This window comes from Lolium perenne, chromosome 7 (assembly GCF_019359855.2).
Source record: "Lolium perenne isolate Kyuss_39 chromosome 7, Kyuss_2.0, whole genome shotgun sequence".
NCBI lineage: Eukaryota > Viridiplantae > Streptophyta > Magnoliopsida > Poales > Poaceae > Lolium > Lolium perenne.
The window spans coordinates 214,809,574-214,831,465 of NC_067250.2; the positions used below are offsets into that span (position 1 = coordinate 214,809,574).

At 39.9% G+C, this 21,892-nt stretch overlaps 1 protein-coding gene across 1 annotated transcript; it reads right to left on the bottom strand.

Moving 5' to 3' along the window:
* LOC139833844 (uncharacterized) lies at nucleotides 1-14,711 on the bottom strand. The gene is made up of 5 exons (XM_071824199.1): nucleotides 14,672-14,711; nucleotides 1,960-2,184; nucleotides 1,834-1,889; nucleotides 178-346; nucleotides 1-107 (listed from the first exon to the last, which is right to left on the bottom strand). The coding sequence occupies exons 1-5, from the start codon at nucleotides 14,709-14,711 to the stop codon at nucleotides 1-3; spliced, it is 597 nt and encodes a 198-aa protein (XP_071680300.1).
* Between the last annotated feature and the right edge of the window lie 7,181 nt (nucleotides 14,712-21,892).

The window sequence follows — 21,892 nt, forward strand, 5'->3', positions numbered from 1 at the left end:
CTAGTTATTAAAACAACAAACGATGAGCTGATGCGTAGTATTGATAATTACCTCGGTCTCCTTTACTTTGTGTTGTCCCAGAGGTGAAACTACCATAGCAGTGCTGGCTATAAAAAAAATGAGTAAGAAGCAGTCTTCCTTTATATTGCAGGTGATGTTTAAACATGAAACCCATACCTGACATCTGTACTACACTAGCTTCGGCGTCGCGCACCTTTGGCGGACGTCCACGCGGCCTCTTCAGCACTGCTTCAGCTTTGGGCTTCGGCGGACGTCCACGTGGACGCTTCTGCAGCTCTTCTCCAGCTACGGGATGCAGCAGCACTTCTTCAGCTACGGGATGTTCCTGTGGGTGTCCAGAGGCCAGCACAAACTAAATTAATAAACAAAAAATGGTGCAACAAAATAACGCCATCTATTATATCTATTATATGCATGAGCATGCGAGTATGAATGTTAGAAGAAGCTTGGGAAATCCTCTGAAATCAGGTACGCATGTTCTGCATATTATTTATACTTTTTTGAATGGGTATTGCACCAAACAAATGAAAGGATAGTCCTACCTACCATATCGTTTCTTTGTATTGTCCAGTCAAAAAGAGAACTCCAACGTTTTTTTGTATTGTCCAGTCAAAAAGAGAACTCCAATCCATGGGCAGCATGGATTTTTGTTACGTTGAAAGAAGGAATCTCTGTATTTTTTTACAGGGCTCTCAGATTACCCACTAGGATATGATACAAAGCAGATTTCACTATATTCTGAACTATCTCAATTCACATTAATTCTCATCTTTATCCCGATGTCTGCACTACAAATCACTGGGATACCACTGATATGTTTTATACTTAATTATAAATCTTGGCGTTCATTCCCTTTTACAGGACAATGTAATAAGAATTACTCTATCGGATAGGTGAGTACTTGCTTTAGAGATGCTAACTCTGCTGTTCTAGAGCAATAAATTGCTGATATCTTCGTTTGGATCCTCATGACCATATATTTATTGGTACACTCTCTAATCATGTATAACGGTACTTTAAGGTTTATGCGAAGTGGGGAAAACTAACACATTATTTATATCCTAATGTTCCAAGGGACAGGCTTCTGTGGTCAAGATATTTACATGAGTCTGTCTCTCCGCACATGATGATTTGATAGATGGTGCCTTGCATCTTGATACAAAAATAATCACATCAGCAATGTTCATCCGATCTTCAAATCATTAGCTTATGGGAGATTATTGTTTTGCTGTCAACAACGGCCATGCAAGTAAAGAGAAGACAACTACTGACATAACCTTAAATTGCAAGGTTTGTTTTGCCTATGTACAAAATATTACGAAATAATGGGAAATGGAAGAGCGGGTTATCATGCTACATGTACTTAAATACATTGGAAACATAGAAACTACAACTTTCTCTGTCCTAGACTATACGACACCAACATGTTCCCAGATTTAAAAATGACAAGGTATTTGCCCAATTATATATGATTAATGTGCCATTTGAAATTTATTCTGAATTTAAATACATTACCATAATTTTGTTTCACATAAACGAGACCTTTATTTGTGAAATTAATGGGCATACTTAAACCTGCTTTGACGGAGCACAATTAAAGGGTAGTTTGTGGAATCCGTATTTACATATGCATCAAAAACAAAAGAAGATGTGATAAATATGGGAAATTAAAAAGAAACATCAATAAAAAATTGCATACCCGCCTTATATAACTCAAAACATGAGAAAGACTCAACTGCGCAATATGCGCGGGCCACTGTGCTAGTTATTAAAACAACAAACGATGAGCTGATGCGTAGTATTGATAATTACCTCGGTCTCCTTTACTTTGTGTTGTCCCAGAGGTGAAACTACCATAGCAGTGCTGGCTATAAAAAAAATGAGTAAGAAGCAGTCTTCCTTTATATTGCAGGTGATGTTTAAACATGAAACCCATACCTGACATCTGTACTACACTAGCTTCGGCGTCGCGCACCTTTGGCGGACGTCCACGCGGCCTCTTCAGCACTGCTTCAGCTTTGGGCTTCTGCAGCTCTTCTCCAGCTACGGGATGCAGCAGCACTTCTTCAGCTACGGGATGTTCCTGTGGGTGTCCAGAGGCCAGCACTTTGGGATATTTGCGTGGACGTCCAGGTCCACGCTTTTGCACCGGCTCTGCTGACACTGTCCAACACAAAATGGAATATTGGATACTAAAAAATTAAAAATCTAATGCAACATGTCAATCCTTACAAATACATGGTGAAGTGTAATTCACTCTAAAAGTTCCTTAAATGGTGTATATCTTTGATATACAGATTATGATTTTTGAATAGAAATCATAATCTGTATATCTTTGATAGATTGTCCTTTTCTCAGTTTCAGAAAGTACTTGTGACAGCAATTGCTTAATATAAAATTTTCATCACTTAGTCATATAGTAACTTGGAAACATTTAATTGCAGAAGCAAATGACTTCGGTCCCTCTTTAATAATAGAAAGATGGTTCATGACTAAGTATATGGATGAGTTTGATATTATGCTTGCTTGCTCAAACTAACTTCCCTTACACAACATATAGTAGGAAGAGAGCTAATATGTGTATGCATCTCTGTACATTTAGATTTTCCATTCATATTTGGGATTTTCTGGATATCAGATCTGAAAACTGGGGATCCCCCGTGTACCCCAAAATCCCCTAGAGGGCTTCATTTCCCAAAATCCCCTAGAGGGCTTGAGTGTCGGTCAATTGCACTTTGGCTCACTCCTAATTGTCCGTCTAAACTTGAAGCAACCCTACCTCCGCAACAATGGTGCCTCCAAAGTTGCCACATCCGCGTCAGGAATAGATATAGGCTTCACGAACTAAATGAAGCAGATTGCTTGTGTTGTTGCTTGGTCTCCTTTTGTTTTACAACTTGTTAATATTTCAGATCCCATACCATATTAGAGAGAAAGAAAACAAAATTAAGCGCATACATAATACATGGCCTTACATCGAGAGAAAAAGAACCGACATCATCTAATATTCATAGCACCTACATGGCCAAAGACAGTAGATCCAACAATTGTGCAGCTTTACCAAAATGAACAAGGACTAATAGGAAGGCTTACCTAAAGTTTAATGGAAACATTTGAGATGATGTGGACTATTACTGCCCTCCTATTGTTGAACTCATTGTGTTCATTACCAAATACCAATTAAAATGATGCTATCTCTTCTACATGACATGGAATCTGCTAGTAACATGTGTTGAAGTTTCTAGACAGTCTACGCAAAAGCATGGTAAGAGCATCATCTATTTTGTTTGGTCAGGATTTCCTGTCGAAAAGTCCGAAAAGACCAGCTATGAGAGTACTAACCATGTAATGTATACTTAATCTGATCTCGACTAAGTAACTATAACAATAATAATAATAATAATAATAATAATAATAATAATAATAATAATAATAATACCTAACAAGCGACATATTTTAAATTAGACAATAAAAATGGTACCTTGATAATGAAACTCAAGATCATTGTAGACGAAACCTTCCGTTAAATCTAAAAGATGGCATCACCTTTAGAACCAACATATATTAGCCGAAATTAAGAGATAAATACTTACTCATGCAACCGAGTGAATGCTTTTCCTTTTAGAAAATAAGCACATGAATATGAACCTCTAAAATTCAAAGTAAGGTGCAGAAAGGTCAACATATTCTGAAGTTTGATAAGCAAAGTTAATTTCCAACTTTGACGCCTAAAGGATAAATAAAGATTTACAAAAGATTGCAAAAAATACTGAAAAATAGAGATTTCATACTTGAATACAACTTTCAAATGTATATGAGGTACATGTATGCATACCTGTTCCTAGCTTGGATTGTACACCATGTATTTGGGTATGTGCATTAGAGAAAACTTGATATTGACTTCGTCATCAAGAACAATAATAACAATAGTCCCAAACAACTATACATTGTGTCCTACATATGGGAACACAATAACTTTTCAAATATTTCGCCATAAGCTTACCAAATATTTCATCGCCATGATGAATTCCATATTATAACTATCTTCTTCGGCTAGCCAAAACCTGCACAAAAACACATAACAGAATGCTCTTCGGTGATTCAACTGGTACTTAGAAAGACACCAAATAGGAAATATTAGTAATTCCAACATCAACCAGAAAGAAGTAGATACAGTACCTCGTCTATCCTAACCACACATTAGGATGACTTGCGAGCTTCATTATGAATTATCTCTCTCTTGATCTACACAAAATAATCATGTAAAATCATATCTAACACCCTGAAGATGGTGATCGCTTAATTAAATCATGCAATTGTACATCACAAAGGTTTTATAGCTTCCCAGCATAAAAACAAGCAAGAACCCTGAAATTGAGGTAACCAATCGGTCCATGGCTGCTGCGGACCTGAGGGCGAACAAAGAGGTAAAATGTGTGCACACACACATAGGGTGACATATTGTTTTTCAATCAGGGGAAGAAAAGATGTAATGATTTCTACAACATGTCCATCTATGAGATCTCCAATACTTCCAATGAGAATCAATACGGTAAAGTCTACTACCTTGGGGTTTTCTTTGCTATTTCAAGGACACCACTATCATAGCAAGAGTGTCACCATGAATTTCTGCAATAATCAGAGAGAACTTTGATATCGGGAAAATGCTAAATCTATGAGATATGGTAGGGGATTATTACGGCTAAGAAACAACAAACTTGCACATGTATTATGCAAACCTGTAGCTAGATCACCTAGTTACAGGCATTACACAAATAAGTTAAGACATAGTCAATCAAATCTAAACTTTCTACGGACCATCCGAAGAAAAATTTACCGCTCTTTGGGTCTCCTTAGTTGACCTCTTGATTCCTTTCTATTACTGTGATCTAATGATTCGGAAGACTTTATTCTCTTTGGATAAATTATTTCTCCATCAATTAGCCATGATATCTTGCATACATCTTATTAGTAAAGGAAAATTGTTTTTTCTCCAACTGTTGCTATTCACGTGTTTGACATGATATAAACGGAATATTTTTCATTGTTTCGAAAACAGTTTCCAAATTCTTCAAAAAAACACAAGAGTTGGTTATCTTTCAACTCACTAAAAACACGTCCTTGTGCAAATGATAAATAAATCTTCTAATTAAGATGAATCCCTTACTGTAGCTAAAATTGAATGCCAGCCACAACGTGCTTAGTGAATCTTCCGTTTTTTTTTTGGGGGTAAGGAACACATCATATTTCATTATATAACATCTCTGGACAACAACAATTAGCACTATGCGCCACTAAAGGTGCACAACTGAATCACAGCCCCAAATGGAAAAGAAACACAAAGAAGAGTAAAAATCCTCAGACATCTGAAATTTGTTATCTCTGACGAAAGAGTAAGCATCTCATTTGAATTGTTGTGTTGATTCCATCAAGCAATGTAAAAGCTTCAGAATGTAGGGCATCAGTGACTTGCTGCAGGTTTCCTACACCAGCAACCATGGCTTTTAGATGTTTAGAAATATAACGTTGTCACACGAACATATTTTGCAAAGAGCCATCTTTTTCTACAGCCAAAACAACCCTCCGTATCAAGATGATTTACAAATTTCCAGTCCAAAGAAAGATATTTCCTAGATGCAGGTGAAGTGTCTTAATTTAGAATAAATATATGACATGCATAATGCAAGAGAACACAATGTAATTTTGCGAATAATAACAAAATAAAAAGCAATCAACCTAAAAAGGTAAAAATATAATGTTAACTTTTTTTTTCTATTCAATAGAGCAACTAATTCAGTCAGCTCAACTCTTCCTGATTTTCACTATAACTTTCCTGGTGATTCAGGGATGCTTACAGCTCAAACCCCATCAAAGAAACAAAACAAATAGCACAAAAACTCGGCATCTCCTTACGATGTGCGACGCATGCTATGAGTAATATGATGGAGGCGCCCGTTTTGCTTTCTTTGAGATGAACTAAAAAAAACTGAGGCATGCTGCGTAGAAAGATAAATAAATGTAAGGTTTAGGAGAAATTATAACTTCACCAATGCTTCAGATTATTTGATCCATTCGATGATTCCGATTTATATTCTCAACCATCTCTCCCCTGCTTTCTCTAAAACAATTGCACACGAGATTATTAAATCACAGAGCTACGACAACTCCTGCAAAGCAAGCGACAACTGCTGAATCTAATTCCAAAAAATTAATGTTGCTGCAAGCATGTAAAAAAACATAGGAAGACATATACTATGCAAATCTCTTCCCGAGAAAAACAGTATCATGTCATCTTATATATAATAATCAGTTAATCGTATCCGATATCTTACTATCTTGGCAATTTAGAACAAAATAGCAAACGTATATGAACATATACAGTCAGTTACAAGCAAAGACTCAGACTAATTGGAAGTCTGATGAACCGCCCACAAAAATCAAATTGGTGGTCACCTAATACGAGTCGGGATGCATGGAGTTCTCCCGTCCTGAACGCTGGTCATGAACCTGCATCTTATATTGACAAAAAATCGGAGAGATAGATAGGACGGAAGTGAGCAGATGTAAGAAGCGATGCACTGCATATCGGCCTCCGCCTGCCGCCAACCTCGGACAACTGCGACCTCGCTTGTTCATGACCTTGTGTACGATGTCGCGTCACCGGCGGCCGAGATGCCCCAAACCCTGCAATACACGAATTGAGGCGCAGCCGCGTTTTCCGGATGCCTGCGTGTGCGTGGCGCACCACCCCTGCAGGAGCCCAGCACCCACCGCACCGTTTTGGAGTGCCCATGGTCGTCGCTGCTGCGCCGGACACGACCGTCAGGGTGCCGGATGAGATGGGAGCCAAGGCGAGTGGAAAGGAGAAAGATCGAAACGGGGATGGGCTCCCCGGAATCACGCTGATCCTAATTAATTAGATCCTGGGGAGAAAGGAATGACAATAACAAGGCAAGGACTGCTGATTTGATTTGATTTGTTGCGAACGAGCGAGGAAAGGTAACTCCATCGAACGGTGCACGTTGGTTTAGCGTTTGAGGGGTCTTTCTAATTGTAATCTGAGGGTGCTGATTTCTCCAATGTTTGATGTAAAAGTGCACATCATCCCCAACTTCAATATAATAGTAAAGATCGGGAGCACTGGTCACGCACCTGATAGAAAAATAACTTCGAAAATCGTCGACAACGTCTACGCTGCACATGATCTACGACATTGACCTGATGTATTTCCGGACCAATGGCCTCACCCTGTATTTCTTTGACTTCGGAGATGATTATTATTGGAGTCTCTACGCAAGTCTTCGACTTCCGTAGACACTCGGGGGCTACAATCATGGGCATACCTTTCGGGTACCTGATACGTCTCAAACGTATCTATAATTTTTGATGCTCCATGCTTGTTTTACAACCAATTCATATATGATTTGCTTACACTTCGTTGCACTTTCACATGATTTCCGGCACTAACCTATTAAAAAGATGCCACAGTGCCAGTTCCCTGTTTTCTGCTGTTTTTGTATCTCAGAAAAGTTGTACGGGAAATATTCTCGGAATTGGACGAAAACAAAAGCCGAAGTCAATATTTTACCGAAACGAAGACGAAGTACAAAGGGTGGTCGAAGAGGCGCCACAGGGCGGCCAGACCCACCCTTGGCGCGGCCTAGCCTGGACCCGCACCAAGGAGAGGTGTGGGCCCCCCAGGCACCCTACTGACCTAAATCCTCCGCCTATTTATACATCTTCTCGGGAAACCCTGGATACCCGAGCCACCATCCACGAAAAGTTCCATCGCGGCCGCCATCGCAGAACCCATCTCGGGGGGTTCTGAAGCTCTTTCCGGCACCCTGCCGGAGGGGGAAATCATCGCCGGAGGCATCTACATCGCCATGCCCGCCTCCAAAGTGATGCATGAGTAGTTCATCCCTGGACTATGGGTCCATAGCAGTAGCTAGATTGTTGTCTTCTCCACTTTGTGCCTCATGTATAGATCTTGTGAGCTGCCCTACATGATCAAGATCATCTTTATGCAATCCTACATGTTGTGTTTGCTGGGATCCGATGAATATTGTGTACTATGTTGAGATGATTACATATTCATGTCATATATTATTTGTGATCTTGCATGCTCTCCATTGCTAGTAAAAACTTTGGCCAAGTGGACACTTGTGACTCCAAGAGGGGGTATTTATGCTCGATAGTAGGTTCATGCCTCTAGCTTTCTGGAAGAGTGACAATAACTTCTAAGATTGTAGATGTGATGTTGCTACTAGGGAGAAAACAACAATGTTTTATCCAAGGGTAATTCTATTATTTACTTTACATACATTGAGTAATGCGATAATCTGTTGCTTGCAACTTAATGCTGAAAGGGGTTCGGACGATAACCGAAAGGTGGATTATTAGTCATAGACGCAGTTGGATTACGGTCTATGTATTATGTTGTAATGCCCAATCAAATCTCATAGTAATCATCTTATCATGTATGGTCGATATTCTGTCAATTGCTCAGCTGCAATTTGTTCACCCAACATGCCATTTATCTTTATGGAGATACACCTCTAGTAAACTGTGGACCCAGGACATGTTTCTTTTACACTGATAAATTCATCTACTGCAATCATGTTCTGTTTACTTTCTGCAAACATCTCGTTCCACTCGATAAGTCTAATCATTTGTGTTCAGCAAACCGGTGAGATTCACAACCTCACTGCAAGTTGGGGCAAAGTACTTTGGTTGTGTTGTATGCAGGTTCCACGTTGTTGCTGACGTCGGTAGTGCGCTCTGCCACTAGTCAGCTAGCAACACCTTCAGAAGTCACGCCTTTCTCCTACTCGTCGATTAAACCTTGGTTTCATACTGAGGGAAAACTTGAAGCTGTGCTCATCACACCTTCCTCTCGGGGTTTCCCAACCGCTTCCACAACAACTGCAAACAAGATTGTCTGGCTCCATCACCGGAGCACCATCAAGATTTTCTGGCGCCGTTGCCCGGGAACCGAAGAAAAGCACACCAAAGAGATTGCCAACTCCCACGACAACTGCACTGCCAGCAAAGATTTTCTAGCGCCGTTGCCGGGGAGAAAAAGGATTTCTGCAACGGGAGTCTCTCATCTCCAATATCTTTACTTTGTTATAATTTGCTTAGTTTACTTTACATTGTTTTGTTTGCTTTATTATATCAAAAACAAATTAAAATTAGTTACTATTATTGCTGTTATTTATGTTGCTTAGTTTTAATTTTGCTAAAATGAGTTCCGCTGAAAATACTAAGTTGTGTGACTTTTCTAGCACCAACAACAATGATTTTATTTGTACACCTATTGCTCCACCTGCTCCCAAAGCAGCCTTCTATGAAATTAAACCTACTTTATTAAATCTTGTTATGAAAGAGCTATTTTCTGGTGTTAGCACTGAAGATGCCGCTTCTCACCTTAACAATTTTGTTGAACTTTGTGAGATGCAAACATATAAGGATATAGATGTTGAATTTATAAAAATGAAATTGTTTCCTTTCTCTTTGAGAGGTAGAGCTAAACATTGGTTGCTATCTTTGCCTAGAAATAGTATTGATTCTTGGGTTAAATGCAAAGATGTTTTTATTGGAAAATATTATCCTCCTGCTAAGATTATATCTTTGAGAAGCGACGTAATGAAATTTAGAAAATTTGATAATGAACATGTTGCTCAGGCTTGGGATAGAATGAAATCTTTGGTAAAGAATTGTCCCACTCATGGACTGACTACTTGGATGATCATCAAAACTTTTTATGCATGAATAATTTTTTCTTCAAGAAATCTCCTGGATTCAGCTGCTAGAGGTACCTTTATGTCCATTACTTTAGGGACCGCAACTAAATTCCCTTTATGATCTGATGATAAATTATTCTGAATGGCACACCGAGAGAGCTCCACAAGGTAAGAAGGTAAATTCTGTCGAAGAATCCTCCTCTTTGAGTGATAAAATTGATACTATTATGTCGATGCTTGTTAATGGTAAAGCACTTGTTGATCCTAATAATATTCCATTAGCTTCTTTGGTTGCTCAAGAAGAGCATGTTGATGTGAATTTCATTAAAAATAACAATTTCAACAAAAATGCTTATACGAATAATTTTGGTAGCAACAATTATAGGCCATATCCTTCTAATAATGGTAATGCTTATGGAAATTCTTATGGTAATTCCTACAGAAATAATAAAAGTGCACCCTCTGATCTTGAAGTCATGCTTAAGGATTTTATTAGTAAACAAACTGCTTTCAATAAAACTGTTGAGGAAAAGCTTGGCAAAATTGATATTCTTGCTTCTAAATTTGATAGCCTTGCTCATGATGTTAATTTTCTTAAATTAAAAGTGTTGCCTCATGATGTTAAATAAATTAAAACTTTGAATGCCATTCAAGTTAGAATTTATGAAAATGTTAGGATGTTGGCGAAATTGCATGCTAGGTGGGAAAGAGAAGATGAAATTGCTAGAAATAATAATTTGACTAAAGTTTGTACCATCATCACCACCAGAAATAATGAAGTTTCAAATGCTAGCCACTCTCCTACTATTAATGGTAAAGTAATTGGCGTAGGAAAAGCCCCTGCTCCTTCTACAAAATTGCCTAGAACCACTGAAACTGCTCCTGATAGGTGTGCTGTAATTTTTCGAAGTATGGGAGACAAGATTCCTTTTACCTTGGAAAAAAATGAGTATGATTTTGATGATTTAAATATCTCTTAAATAATTAAGTTCTTACAAAATCTTGCTAGAAGTTCTAATGCTAGTGCTATAAATATGGCTTTTACAAAGCACATTACAAATGCTCTTATGCAAATTAGAGAGGAGAAATTAAAACGCGAAGCCTCTATTCCTAAAAAGTTAGAAGATGGATTAGAGCCCATCATTAAGATGAAAATAGATGTTTTTGATTGCAATGCTTCATGTGATCTTGGTGCAAGTATTTCTGTTATGCCTAGAAAAATCTATGATATGCTTGAATTTCCATCGTTGGAAAAATGTTATTTTGATGTTCATCTTGTTGATATTGCTACAAAGAAACCTTTGGCGAAAGTTGATAATATTCTTATTATGGTTAACAATAACCTTTTCCCCATTGATTTTGTTGTTTTGGATATTGAATGCAATGCTTCTTGTCCAATTATTTCGGGAAGACCGTTTCTTAGAACTGTTGGTGCTTCTATTGACATGAGAGATGGGATTATTAAATCTCAATTCCACTCAAGAAAGGTATGGAACACTTCTCTAGAAAGAGAAAGAAGTCATCTTATGACTCCATTATTAGAACAAATTATGATGTTGATCCTTCTTCACTTGATAATACTTGATGCTCGCACTTTTTCTGCGCCTAGCTGAAAGGCGTTAAAGAAAAGCACTCTTGGGAGATAACTCATGTTTATTTTCTGTAATTTTTATTTTTTAAAATTCTTGGAAGTTATTATCCCAGTATTAATCTCTCCTTATCATTTTTATTTCGTTTTTGTGCCAAGAATAACCTCTAATAGGAAGAAAATAAGATTTGGGAAAGTAGTTGTCCTGAAAACAGATTCTGTGATGTTACCATAAAAATTCGTAAAAATAGCCAGAGCGGAATTTTGAGCTGTCATTGTTTATGCATATGCCCTAGATTGTTATCTAACTTTCGTTAGTGGACCAATTTCTGAGATAAGCAATAGAGGATTTTCTAAAAAATCAATTTTTACCTGCTATTTTGTTTTGATAGATTTCTGCACTATTTGCATTTGCCTCTTAAATCTCTTTCTTTTTGAGTTCTTTTGATCAAAGAGCTTTTTAAAATGTTGCTACAGTAGCTAATACTTTAATAGATGTTTGATATATGTTAGTACTGAACCCAAGTGAATTTGTTTATTTTGATTGTACTAATGTTGCTAATAGAGAATTGTGTGAAGTTTTATATGAAGAAAGTTTTCAAGTGTAGGAAAAGAAGAATGATGTCATGAGATGAAGAATGGAAAAAAGCTCAAGCTTGGGGATGCCCATGCACCCCAATACATATTCAAGAGGTACAAGCGTTAAAGCTTGGGGATGCCCAAGGCATCCCCTCTTCATCAACAAAGCAACATGTCATCTCTCTATGCGCTATATTTTTATTGCTTCATACGTGATGTGTTGTTCTTGGAGCATCTTTTTTTTGTTTTGTTTTGTTTTTTTTGTTTGCTGTAGCATATGTTGGATCCCGGCACATTTGTTTTGGAGAAAGACCTGCTCCTTTTTAATTGCATAGAACGCTCTAGTTTTCGCTGTTATTGTTTTGCGAGTATTCTAGTTTTCGGGTACTGCGTCTAGCTCTTGTTCTTTCACTTGAATTTTGATCAGAGCTCGTTAGTATTATTTATTTGTGTATGATTATCTCTCTGGTCCATAATGTATTTCATCTCTGAGAGTTATTTCAAATATGTTGATTGGTATTGGATACGACTAAATATTTCATGACCATAGTGATGCAAAAGGAAGCTTGTCTAGACTGTGACATAGACTTTGGCACGTCATGTTGTATGTTATTCTTTTCATATGCTTAGTATTTGTTGTTGTAGCATGACTTGTTTCAAATGGCTGAGAGCGCATAATGTGTCATTGAAAGAATCATGTGTTGTTTCCATCATACAAAGCATAATATTGTGGTATTCTCGTTTGATGATTTATTGGGTTGACATGGCGCATGCTTACACCTTGTTATGACTATAACCAGTCAACTAAAGCCTCTATGATCATTTAGTTTTTGACTTGTAATATCAATTTATGCTTTGATTGATAATGTTTTGTCGCTGTGCATGATTATGGTCATTATTGCTCTCTTAGTTGGTCGCTCTCAGCCTTTTGCTAGCCTTCGCCTGTGTTGAGTATGATCTCTACTCGTGCATCCAACTACCATGAAAAAAGTTTGCCAATTGTTTCCACCATATCTACCTAGTAGCATTATTGCTATTCCAAGTATATCATCATTCTTTTATTTATCTTCAAATTAAATTTTGGCATGAGAAAATTAGTCAGTAAAGCTCTCACGAACTTGATGGCACATTTTTCTTGTACTTAATAAATTTGATCATTGTTCCTATCTTATGAAGTTTTTATGTTTACAAATTACGAGTTGGGAGTTAGTAGAACCATGCTTTCATGTGGAACACTTTCGACATTGCACTTATATCTAGTTGAGTTCATGTTCTTTTTTTATGGATGCCTAGCGGTGTGAAATAAAAATGGAAACTTATAAGTCCATGGAGTTTGTATATGAGTTAGAGAAACGTCTGGGCCGCTAATCTAAGCCATGCATCATTCATGGTGGAAATTTACAGCTAAGCTATAGTGAGCATTCTATGAAGCATTTGTAATAAAAAAGCTATACCCATAGTAAATATAAAAAAATCTGAGATGCTCACTATCTGTTTGTCTTGTAATTTTGGCATGGGATTGCTCCTACAAGAGTACCTCCATATCATCGGGCAAGAGGTACCCTGTTGGCGGTTCTCAATGATACATGTATACTTACAATGACAAGAACTTATTTGGGACTACGTTGAGTAGCATGAGGTTTAGGTACTCACATTCAAGGGGCATGAGATTTTCAACTTGTGATTTGCAAGCATATAGCTCATTTTTGACTCACATTAATCTTAACCATTCAAGATGCTTATGATAGGGGAAATGAGAGTTCAAAGCTAATAAGTATCATACTTTTTGAAAGGTGTATAAAACTTGTTTATATTGCTTACTCTGCAAAGAGTCTTTATTTTACTTTTATGTTGAGTCTTCATCTTCTACTTTATGCACCAATTAAGAGAGCATAGTTGTCATTCTTAGTGCAATGTGCATAGTCCGAAAATTGTTATTGATTGATTCATGATTGTGCTATTGCTTGTTCTTAAATTACTTGTATCTAGTCACCCTCTGAACTTTGAAGGTGTCCTAGCATTTATGTTTTGCTATTCCATAAAGGACATGTTGAGTACCACTTTGTTATGTTTACTCTATGCTCATAAACACACAATTGCTTTCAATGCACTATTATTCATGATCATTTGTTTGAGTTACTCTTCATGTTATACCATAGTTGCTAAGTTCTATTGAATTATATCTATCATGCCTATGTTAGAGTACTTAGATCCCAGCTCACAATGCTTTACATGCTTGATCAAGATTGTGTTGGCTTCATGTCACCTCAAAAATTACTTTGTTATCACTTACCAACTCGAGGACGAGCAGGATTTAAGCTTGGGGATGCTTGATACATCTCAAACGTATCTATAATTTTTGATGCTCCATGCTTGTTTTACACCAATTCATATATGATTTGCTTACACTTCGTTACACTTTGTTACACTTTTACATGATTTCCGGCACTAACCTATTAACAAGATGCCACAGTGACAGTTCCCTGTTTTCTGCTGTTTTTGCATTTTATAAAAGTTGTACAATAAATATTCTCGGAATTGGACGAAACAAAAACCAAAGTCAATATTTTACCGAAACGAAGACGAAGTCTAGAGGGGGGTCGAAGAGGCGCCACAGGGCGGCCCTTGGCGCGGCTTGGCCTAGGCCCACACCAAGGGGAGGCGTGGGCCCCCCAGGCACCCCGCCGATCTAAATCCTCCGCCTATTTATACATCTTCTCGGGAAAACCCTGGATACCTGAGCCTTCATCGACGAAAAGTTCCATCGCGGCCGCCATCGCAGAATCCATCTCGGGGGGTTCTAAAGCTCTTCTCGGCACCCTGCCGGAGGGGGAAATCATCACCGGAGGCATCTACATCGCCATGCCTACCTCCGAAGTGATGCGTGAGTAGTTCATCCCTAGACTATGGATCCATAGCAGTAGCTAGATGGTTGTCTGCTCCACTTTGTGCCTCATGTATAGATCTTGTGAGCTACCCTACATGATCAAGATCATCTTTATGTAATCCTACATGTTGTGTTTGCTGGGATCTGATGAATATTGTATACTATGTTGAGATTGATAATCTATTCATGTCATATGTTATTTGTGATCTTGCATTCTCTCTGTTGCTAGTAGAAACTCTGGCCAAGTGGACACTTGTGAATCCAAGAGGGGGTATTTATGCTCGATAGTAGGCTCATGCCTCTAGTTTTCTGGGAGAGTGACAATAACTTCTAAGATTGTAGATGTGTTGTTGCTACTAGGGAGAAAACAACAATATTTTATCCAAGGATAATTCTATTGTTTACTTTACACATATTGCTTAATGCGATAATCTGTTGCTTGCAACTTAATACTGAAAGGGGTTCGGACGATAACCGGAAGGTGGATTATTAGTCATAGACGCAGTTGAATTACGGTCTATGTATTATGTTCTAATGCCCAATCAAAGCTCGTAGTAATGATGTTGTCATGTATGGTCGATATTCTATCAATTGCCCAGCCCGTAATTTGTTCACCCAACATGTTATTTATCTTTATGGAGAGACACCTCTAGTAAACTGTGGACCCCGATCCTGTTTCCTTTACACTGATAAATTCATCTACTGCAAACCTGTTCTGTTTACTTTCTGCAAGCATCTCGTTCCACTCGATATGTCTAATCCTTTGTGTTCAGCAAACCGGTGAGATTGACAACCTCACAACAAGTTGGGGCTAATTACTTTGGTTGTGTTGTGTGCAGGTTCCACGTTGTTGCTGACGCCGGTAGTGCGCCCTGCCACTAGTCAGCTAGCAACACCTTCATAATTCATGCTTTTCTCCTACTGGTCGATTAAACATTGGTTTGTACTGAGTGAAAACTTGCTGCTGTTCTCATCACACCTTCCTCTTGGGGTTTCCCAACCGTTTCCACAACAACTGCCAACAAGATTGTCTGGCGCCATCACCGGAGCACCATCAAGATTTTCTGACGTCCTTGCCGGGGAACTGAAGAAAAGCTACACCACAGAGATTGCCAACTCCCACAACAACTGCACTGCCAGCAGTACCCATTATTACCATACCTGGCTCCGCCCAATCTGAAGAAGGGCCAAGAATATAACCCGAAGAAGCAGTCGACTAGGAATCTTGTAAAACCCTAAGTTGGGTGCATATATAGCCAGCCAGGACACCCATATAGGAGGGAGATCAATATAGACAAGAAAGATAACATAGTTCCGCCTACGGCGGCGCCCTGTAAAGATACTTATGATCATATACTAGATAGCTAGCAGCACGTAGGGATCCTCCACCGAGGGGACCCGAAGCTAGGTATATCGTGTGACCAATCTGCTCCCGGAATCTCCATCTTTGCTCTTTCCCGAAACCCAAGTCTACAACCAGTAGGCATTGGAGAGGTGATCCCTCGTCAGATACGGCTTTGGGGTGAATCACTAGGTGTGTATTTGCTCATGTTTATGGCTCCACCTATCTATGACTCATGTCTATAGGAAACAATAAAAATACTATCCATGTGCTTTGATAATTGTGACAACCAAAAAATGAATAACAAATTTCCTAAACAATTGCTCCCTTAAGTTACTTATTTTTACTTTGCTTCCTTTTACCTTTATAGTTTTTACTTGAAATAGTTTACTTCCTTCATTTACTTTCAGCGCTTTACAATTTTCTAGTTAGTAGTAAAAAGAACTTTACACACTCTAGTACATTGCTTTGCATGAATGGCACATAAGTTGGATATAGGGCCTTAGAGAACATATAATTTACCTTCAGCTCCTTGTGGGTTCGACACTCAAATACTTATCGAATTGTACTACGGTGATTTCGTGAAACAGAGGATGTCAACACCCTGATTTTTAAGTCCAGATGCCTATTATGCCATACATCGCAATCCCAGGAAGATTGTTGTTGCGAGACATAACAGTTGAATATCATAAGTCATCATTCATTACAACCCATAATCGTCTTACAAAAGTAGATCACATGATCCAATATTACAACAATAGTTGATCTATTGATCAACGAACATCACAAATAGCGGAAGCGAAGTAGTGGCGGACTATCTAGTCCACAGGCCAATGCTTGACGTCAGGAGTAGTCCTAGTTGTCGTAGACGTCCTGCTGTCCATCATCTTGATACTGCTGCTCCTCTTCGTAGTCTGGCCATTTGAATAGCCAGGGACACAGCCGTGAGTACTTTTAAAGTACTCGCAAACTAATACTAATGTAAGTACTTATCAATTTTATTCAAGGGGTGCTAAGCTCTATGTTTATTTGCATAAAGCCAATTTCAGTTCATAAACATTTAGTAAAAGACTCTTCAACTGCTAACTAACTCAAGTGGGAACATTAGTGTCATTCCCACAACTCTGTTGTAATTCAAGTCAAAGTCACCATTCATCTTTCAAGTTCAAGTCACAAGTCACCCTTCACATGTCACCTTTTTGAAAATTAATCTGATGACGGAACAGTATGGCCTTTCCAACCGTCCATAACCATGGACGCGGCTATTCAAATAGATTTACACTCTGCAGAGGTTGCACACTTGTGCCACAACATTTGATTACATCCGTCAGGGATAACCCTGAATAATCGTAACTCAGTACGCGGATCATCAACCATAACCTGTCACTTACATATCCTAGTATAGGCACCTCTCCCCATGAGCTTGGCCTCCCAGTGAAGACAAACCGTCAGCCTGGGAACTGCACAGGGCTTGGGCCGAACATTCACCTCATTTCACGTAATTTCACATCATTTCACTTTTAACGGAGGCAACCTCGGCATAACCCCTTGACGCTTGTTTAGAGGGAACCCATACTAAGATGCATAAATTTCCAGTTAAGCCCTACCCATAATCAGGTATTGTAGGGGTACTCAAATATTGGAAAGGTATCGCATTCAAACCAACCATCAGTTTTATCAAAGTCCACCATATCATTCACCAGTCACATTCACCTTTAAAAATCTTTCAATAGAATGACTTCATCATTCCAATGTTTTCAAATTCACAAGTTCCCATCTAGAGTAGTCAAATTTTATTTGTTAGCACTAGCAACTAGTCATGAGGGGTGCTACTTAACTCATAAGCTTCTTAGGCTAAGTTTGATACTCTTGCTCGATCTACTCTATACTTAGACCAAAGTTAACTATAAAAGCAAACTTTAAATAAACAAAGTAAGTATTGGCAAGGTATAAACATGGGATAGGATCCTTGAACAAAATAATAAAGGGGGGTGGTGCCTTGCTCAAGAGAGCTTTGCACTTGCAAGAATATTAGCTTGCCTTGGTTGGTGTACTGGTTAAAGTGGTCTTCCTCCTCCTGGTAGTAGACCTCCTCCTCCTGGTACTCCTCCGTACTAGCGTCTAAAAACGGATACCAGGTAACAATCACCAAACAAGGTTCAAGAGCTATACTAAGCACACAATGGGTTCACACAACTATCCTAGCATTCCACACTTACTAGTATGTGAGTTGTCTTTGTTTTCTTTTTAAGAGAAAAATAATTTCCTCTCATTACACTATGTAGATTAGAGTTTCTATTTAGTTCTTGGAGGAAATAATTTCCTCTCATTGAATCTTATTAAGATTTAAGCTTCTCCAAAAATCAGGCATGAATCCATGTTGACCCAAGTCAACCATTCATCATCATCATTTGGGGAAAATAATTTAAATGAGGTAGAATACCTCATACCATTTATCAATACCACTTATTATTTAATATCACCAAGTAATTCCATGTGAGAGTAATTAGACCAAGGTCACAACTTCATATGAAAGTACTTGGGACAAGATTTAAATGAGAGCAAGCCTCTCATACAATTTACACAATAGTTTTGGACAATATCATTTGACTAAAATAGCCATACAGTCCTTTATTTAAACTAGGCCATGATCACTCAAAGTAACCATGCCATATTTTTGCAGAAACAATTAGTGCAAGTGAAATGTGAGCTATGAGAGTTGAAATCAACTCAAAAGCATTTTTGGTTGATTTTTAATATTTGTTTGAAGTTGCAAAAGTCCCTACCTTATTCTTTTTGTCAGATTTAATCTACAAGGAATCTCAAGGTGAGACCAGTGTAGTTGTGTAGATCGTTTTACTAGCTTTCCAAAGATATAAAATTCACCAAATTTGGTTGAGCCAAACTAATTCTATTCAATTTTGAAAACAGGGCCAGTATTGAATTTGATTTAAACAGAAATTCGAAATTCAAACAATTTGGGCCACGCGGGAAAACTAAACGGGCCCAATCGATTTAAACGGCGCAATCCAGCCCACCACGCATGGGCTGCCTGACGAGGTGGGGGCCAACCGTCAGTCTCTACTTAACAGGCGAAGCGGTACGGGGGCTGAGAGGCGTTGGATTAGATCAAGATCCAATGGCTCGGGTTCGTCGTCGTCGCCGGCGAGAGAAGCTCCCTGGCGCGGCGGAGCTAGGGGGTCGGAGGGCTCACCGTGGCTCCAGCGAGGGTGGGCAGTGTGCTCGACGAAGTGGTGGACGACAGCGAACTCCCTGGTACCGGCGGCGTCTCCAATGGTGGCCGGAATCGTCGACGAGCTTCCGCGGCGGTGCACGACAGTGAGGTTGCAATTGGGTGGCTACGGCGACTAATCGAGGCAGAGGAGTAGCGGAGGAGGTCAAGGGAGGTGAGGTGAAGGCGATGGTGTGAAGAATTCGTCGGGTGGAGGCCTCCTTTTATAGGCGAGGGAGAGTGTTGAGGCGCGGCGGCAATGTCAACCACGACGCGGGTTCTCCGGCGAGCTAGCGAGCTAGGCGTGGGCAGTGTCCTGTGAAGCGCATCCTGGCGGTCCTCTGGGTGGCGACAGATAGGCTAGGCGGTGCCCAATTTGGTCTGGTGGTCGCGGGTGCTGCGCGGCGACGGCCGGCTTCGGTCGCCTTCTCCGGCAACGGCGGGCGCGGGTCGGTGTCGTGCGAGTGTCTGGCGGCGTCGCGGTGTCACGGCGATGCTCAAGGAATAGAGAGGGGGGCCAGAGGTGGTGCAGAGCGTCGAGGCGGCGCGTGGCCGTGGCGTGTCCGTGGGCGTGCACACGACGTCCTCGGCATGGTCTGGGCGCCATGGGCGCGCTTGTGTCTGGGGCTTGCAGGGTTTTTCCTCGACCAGGGCTAGGGTAGGCAGGTGCAGTGGGGTGAGGTGGTGCCATTTGGCAGGGGCCAGAGCTGGGGAAGAGAGGAGAGAGGGGGAGCACGGTATGGCCGGCGTGGCTAGAGTTTGGCCATGGCCAGCTCTCCTCCTAGGGTTGCTATGCATAGCTGAGGTGGAGAGGGAACCAGGGGACAGGGTAGAGACAAGTGGTGAGAGGGTTTGGGCCAAACACTATTTAGAATAGTGTTTTTTATTTGAATTGGATTTGAAATCCCAAGTTTTTGTCAAATTTGAATGGTGCAAAAAAATTTGAAAATTGTGAGAGGGATGGATTGGACTTGCTTCAGATGATCCACCTCACACATTGGTGGTGGTGGTATTTTAAAATAAAAAGAATTGCAAATTTTCAAAGTGGGAGTGATGTTGAAATTGTTAAAAAGTCCCAACTTTGCTTGAGCATAGTTTTTGATCCAAGATGAATTTGCAGTGGTGGTCTTTACCAAAGTTGTTCACCTTGATGTGTACTTGGATGAGGTGCAAAGAATTGGAATTGTTTGTTTTGAAAATCTCAAACTACAGGGGCTCAAAGTAGTGATTAGACTAGAATTGGCAGATTTGACCATTAGTGCATGTGAGCACTATTTGATCTCAAATTTGATTTGATTTGAGTTTCTTTGATTCCAAAAGTGCTAATAAGTGTTTAGTAACATAATTCAACTAATGGTGCAAGCCAAAATGGTCTAGGTTAAAGATTTGCAAAAATGGCATAAACCATATGTGGGGGTTTTGTGAATTTTCTATTTGATTCCTTTTATTTTTATTGACTTTGCTTGATGATCTTCTCTTGATCAAAAGAGGGTTTTAGATTGTAGTGCTTAAGCACACAAGTAATCATCAGGGCACTCTCACACAAAATGCACAAATCCTATGCATGGTACTATATGCAAATAAAAGTTTTTGTTGGTTCCAAAATTTGGGTATTGAACTTCTTCTCTTTCATTGATTTGAAAATTTGGTATGTTACAAACCCTTCCCCCTTAAACAAATCTCGTCCTAAGATTTTAAGAGAAGTTAGGTTCCTAAGAGAGATTGGGCAATTGGATTAACAGGAAAACATACTCTGCATGGTCTGGGGTGCTTCCTGGGCTTCAGTGGCATTCATGTGGAAGAGACGGCCGTTGCGGTTGTTCGGGTTCCTTTTTGCTGCAAAGCGGCGTTGTTGCTGGGCAGGTGCAGTGGTGTTGGCGGCAATCTTGGCTAACCTTTTGGGGCACTCATTGGAGTAGTGTCCCACAATTCCACATTCATAACAAGTTATGGTTGACTTGTCCTTGGGGTTGACGGGAACAACGTTGCTTCTAGTCCTGGGGGCAGTATTGGGGTTGTTATTGTTGCCATTGGGGTTGTTGTTGTTGTTGTGGTTGCTGTTGTTGTTGTTGTGGTTGCCTCCGGGCTTCGGGGGTCCTCCATGGTTGTTGGTGGGGTAGTTTGGACGGTAGGTCTGAGCAGGGGGCTTGTTGTATCTTGGGGCAAATCCTCCAGATGAATTATTGCAGTACTTCTGGGCACTGTTGGGTCCATTCTGGGGCATCATACGGCGCTTGCGGTTCTCGTTGGCTTGGTGCAATTTTCCTTCCATCTGGAGGGCTGAGTCCACCAGGGCTTCAAGGTCGGCAAAGGGAATGTTGACCAGTACAGTCTGCATCTCGTCGTGCCGTCCGTTCAGAAATCTTTCCTTCCTCTTCTCATTGGTGTCGGTCTCATCGGGGGCGTACCTTGACAGAGTAAGAAACCTGTCGCGGTATTCCACCACCGACATCCTTCCTTGCTTGAGTTTGCGGAACTCGTCTCTCATCTTCTTAAT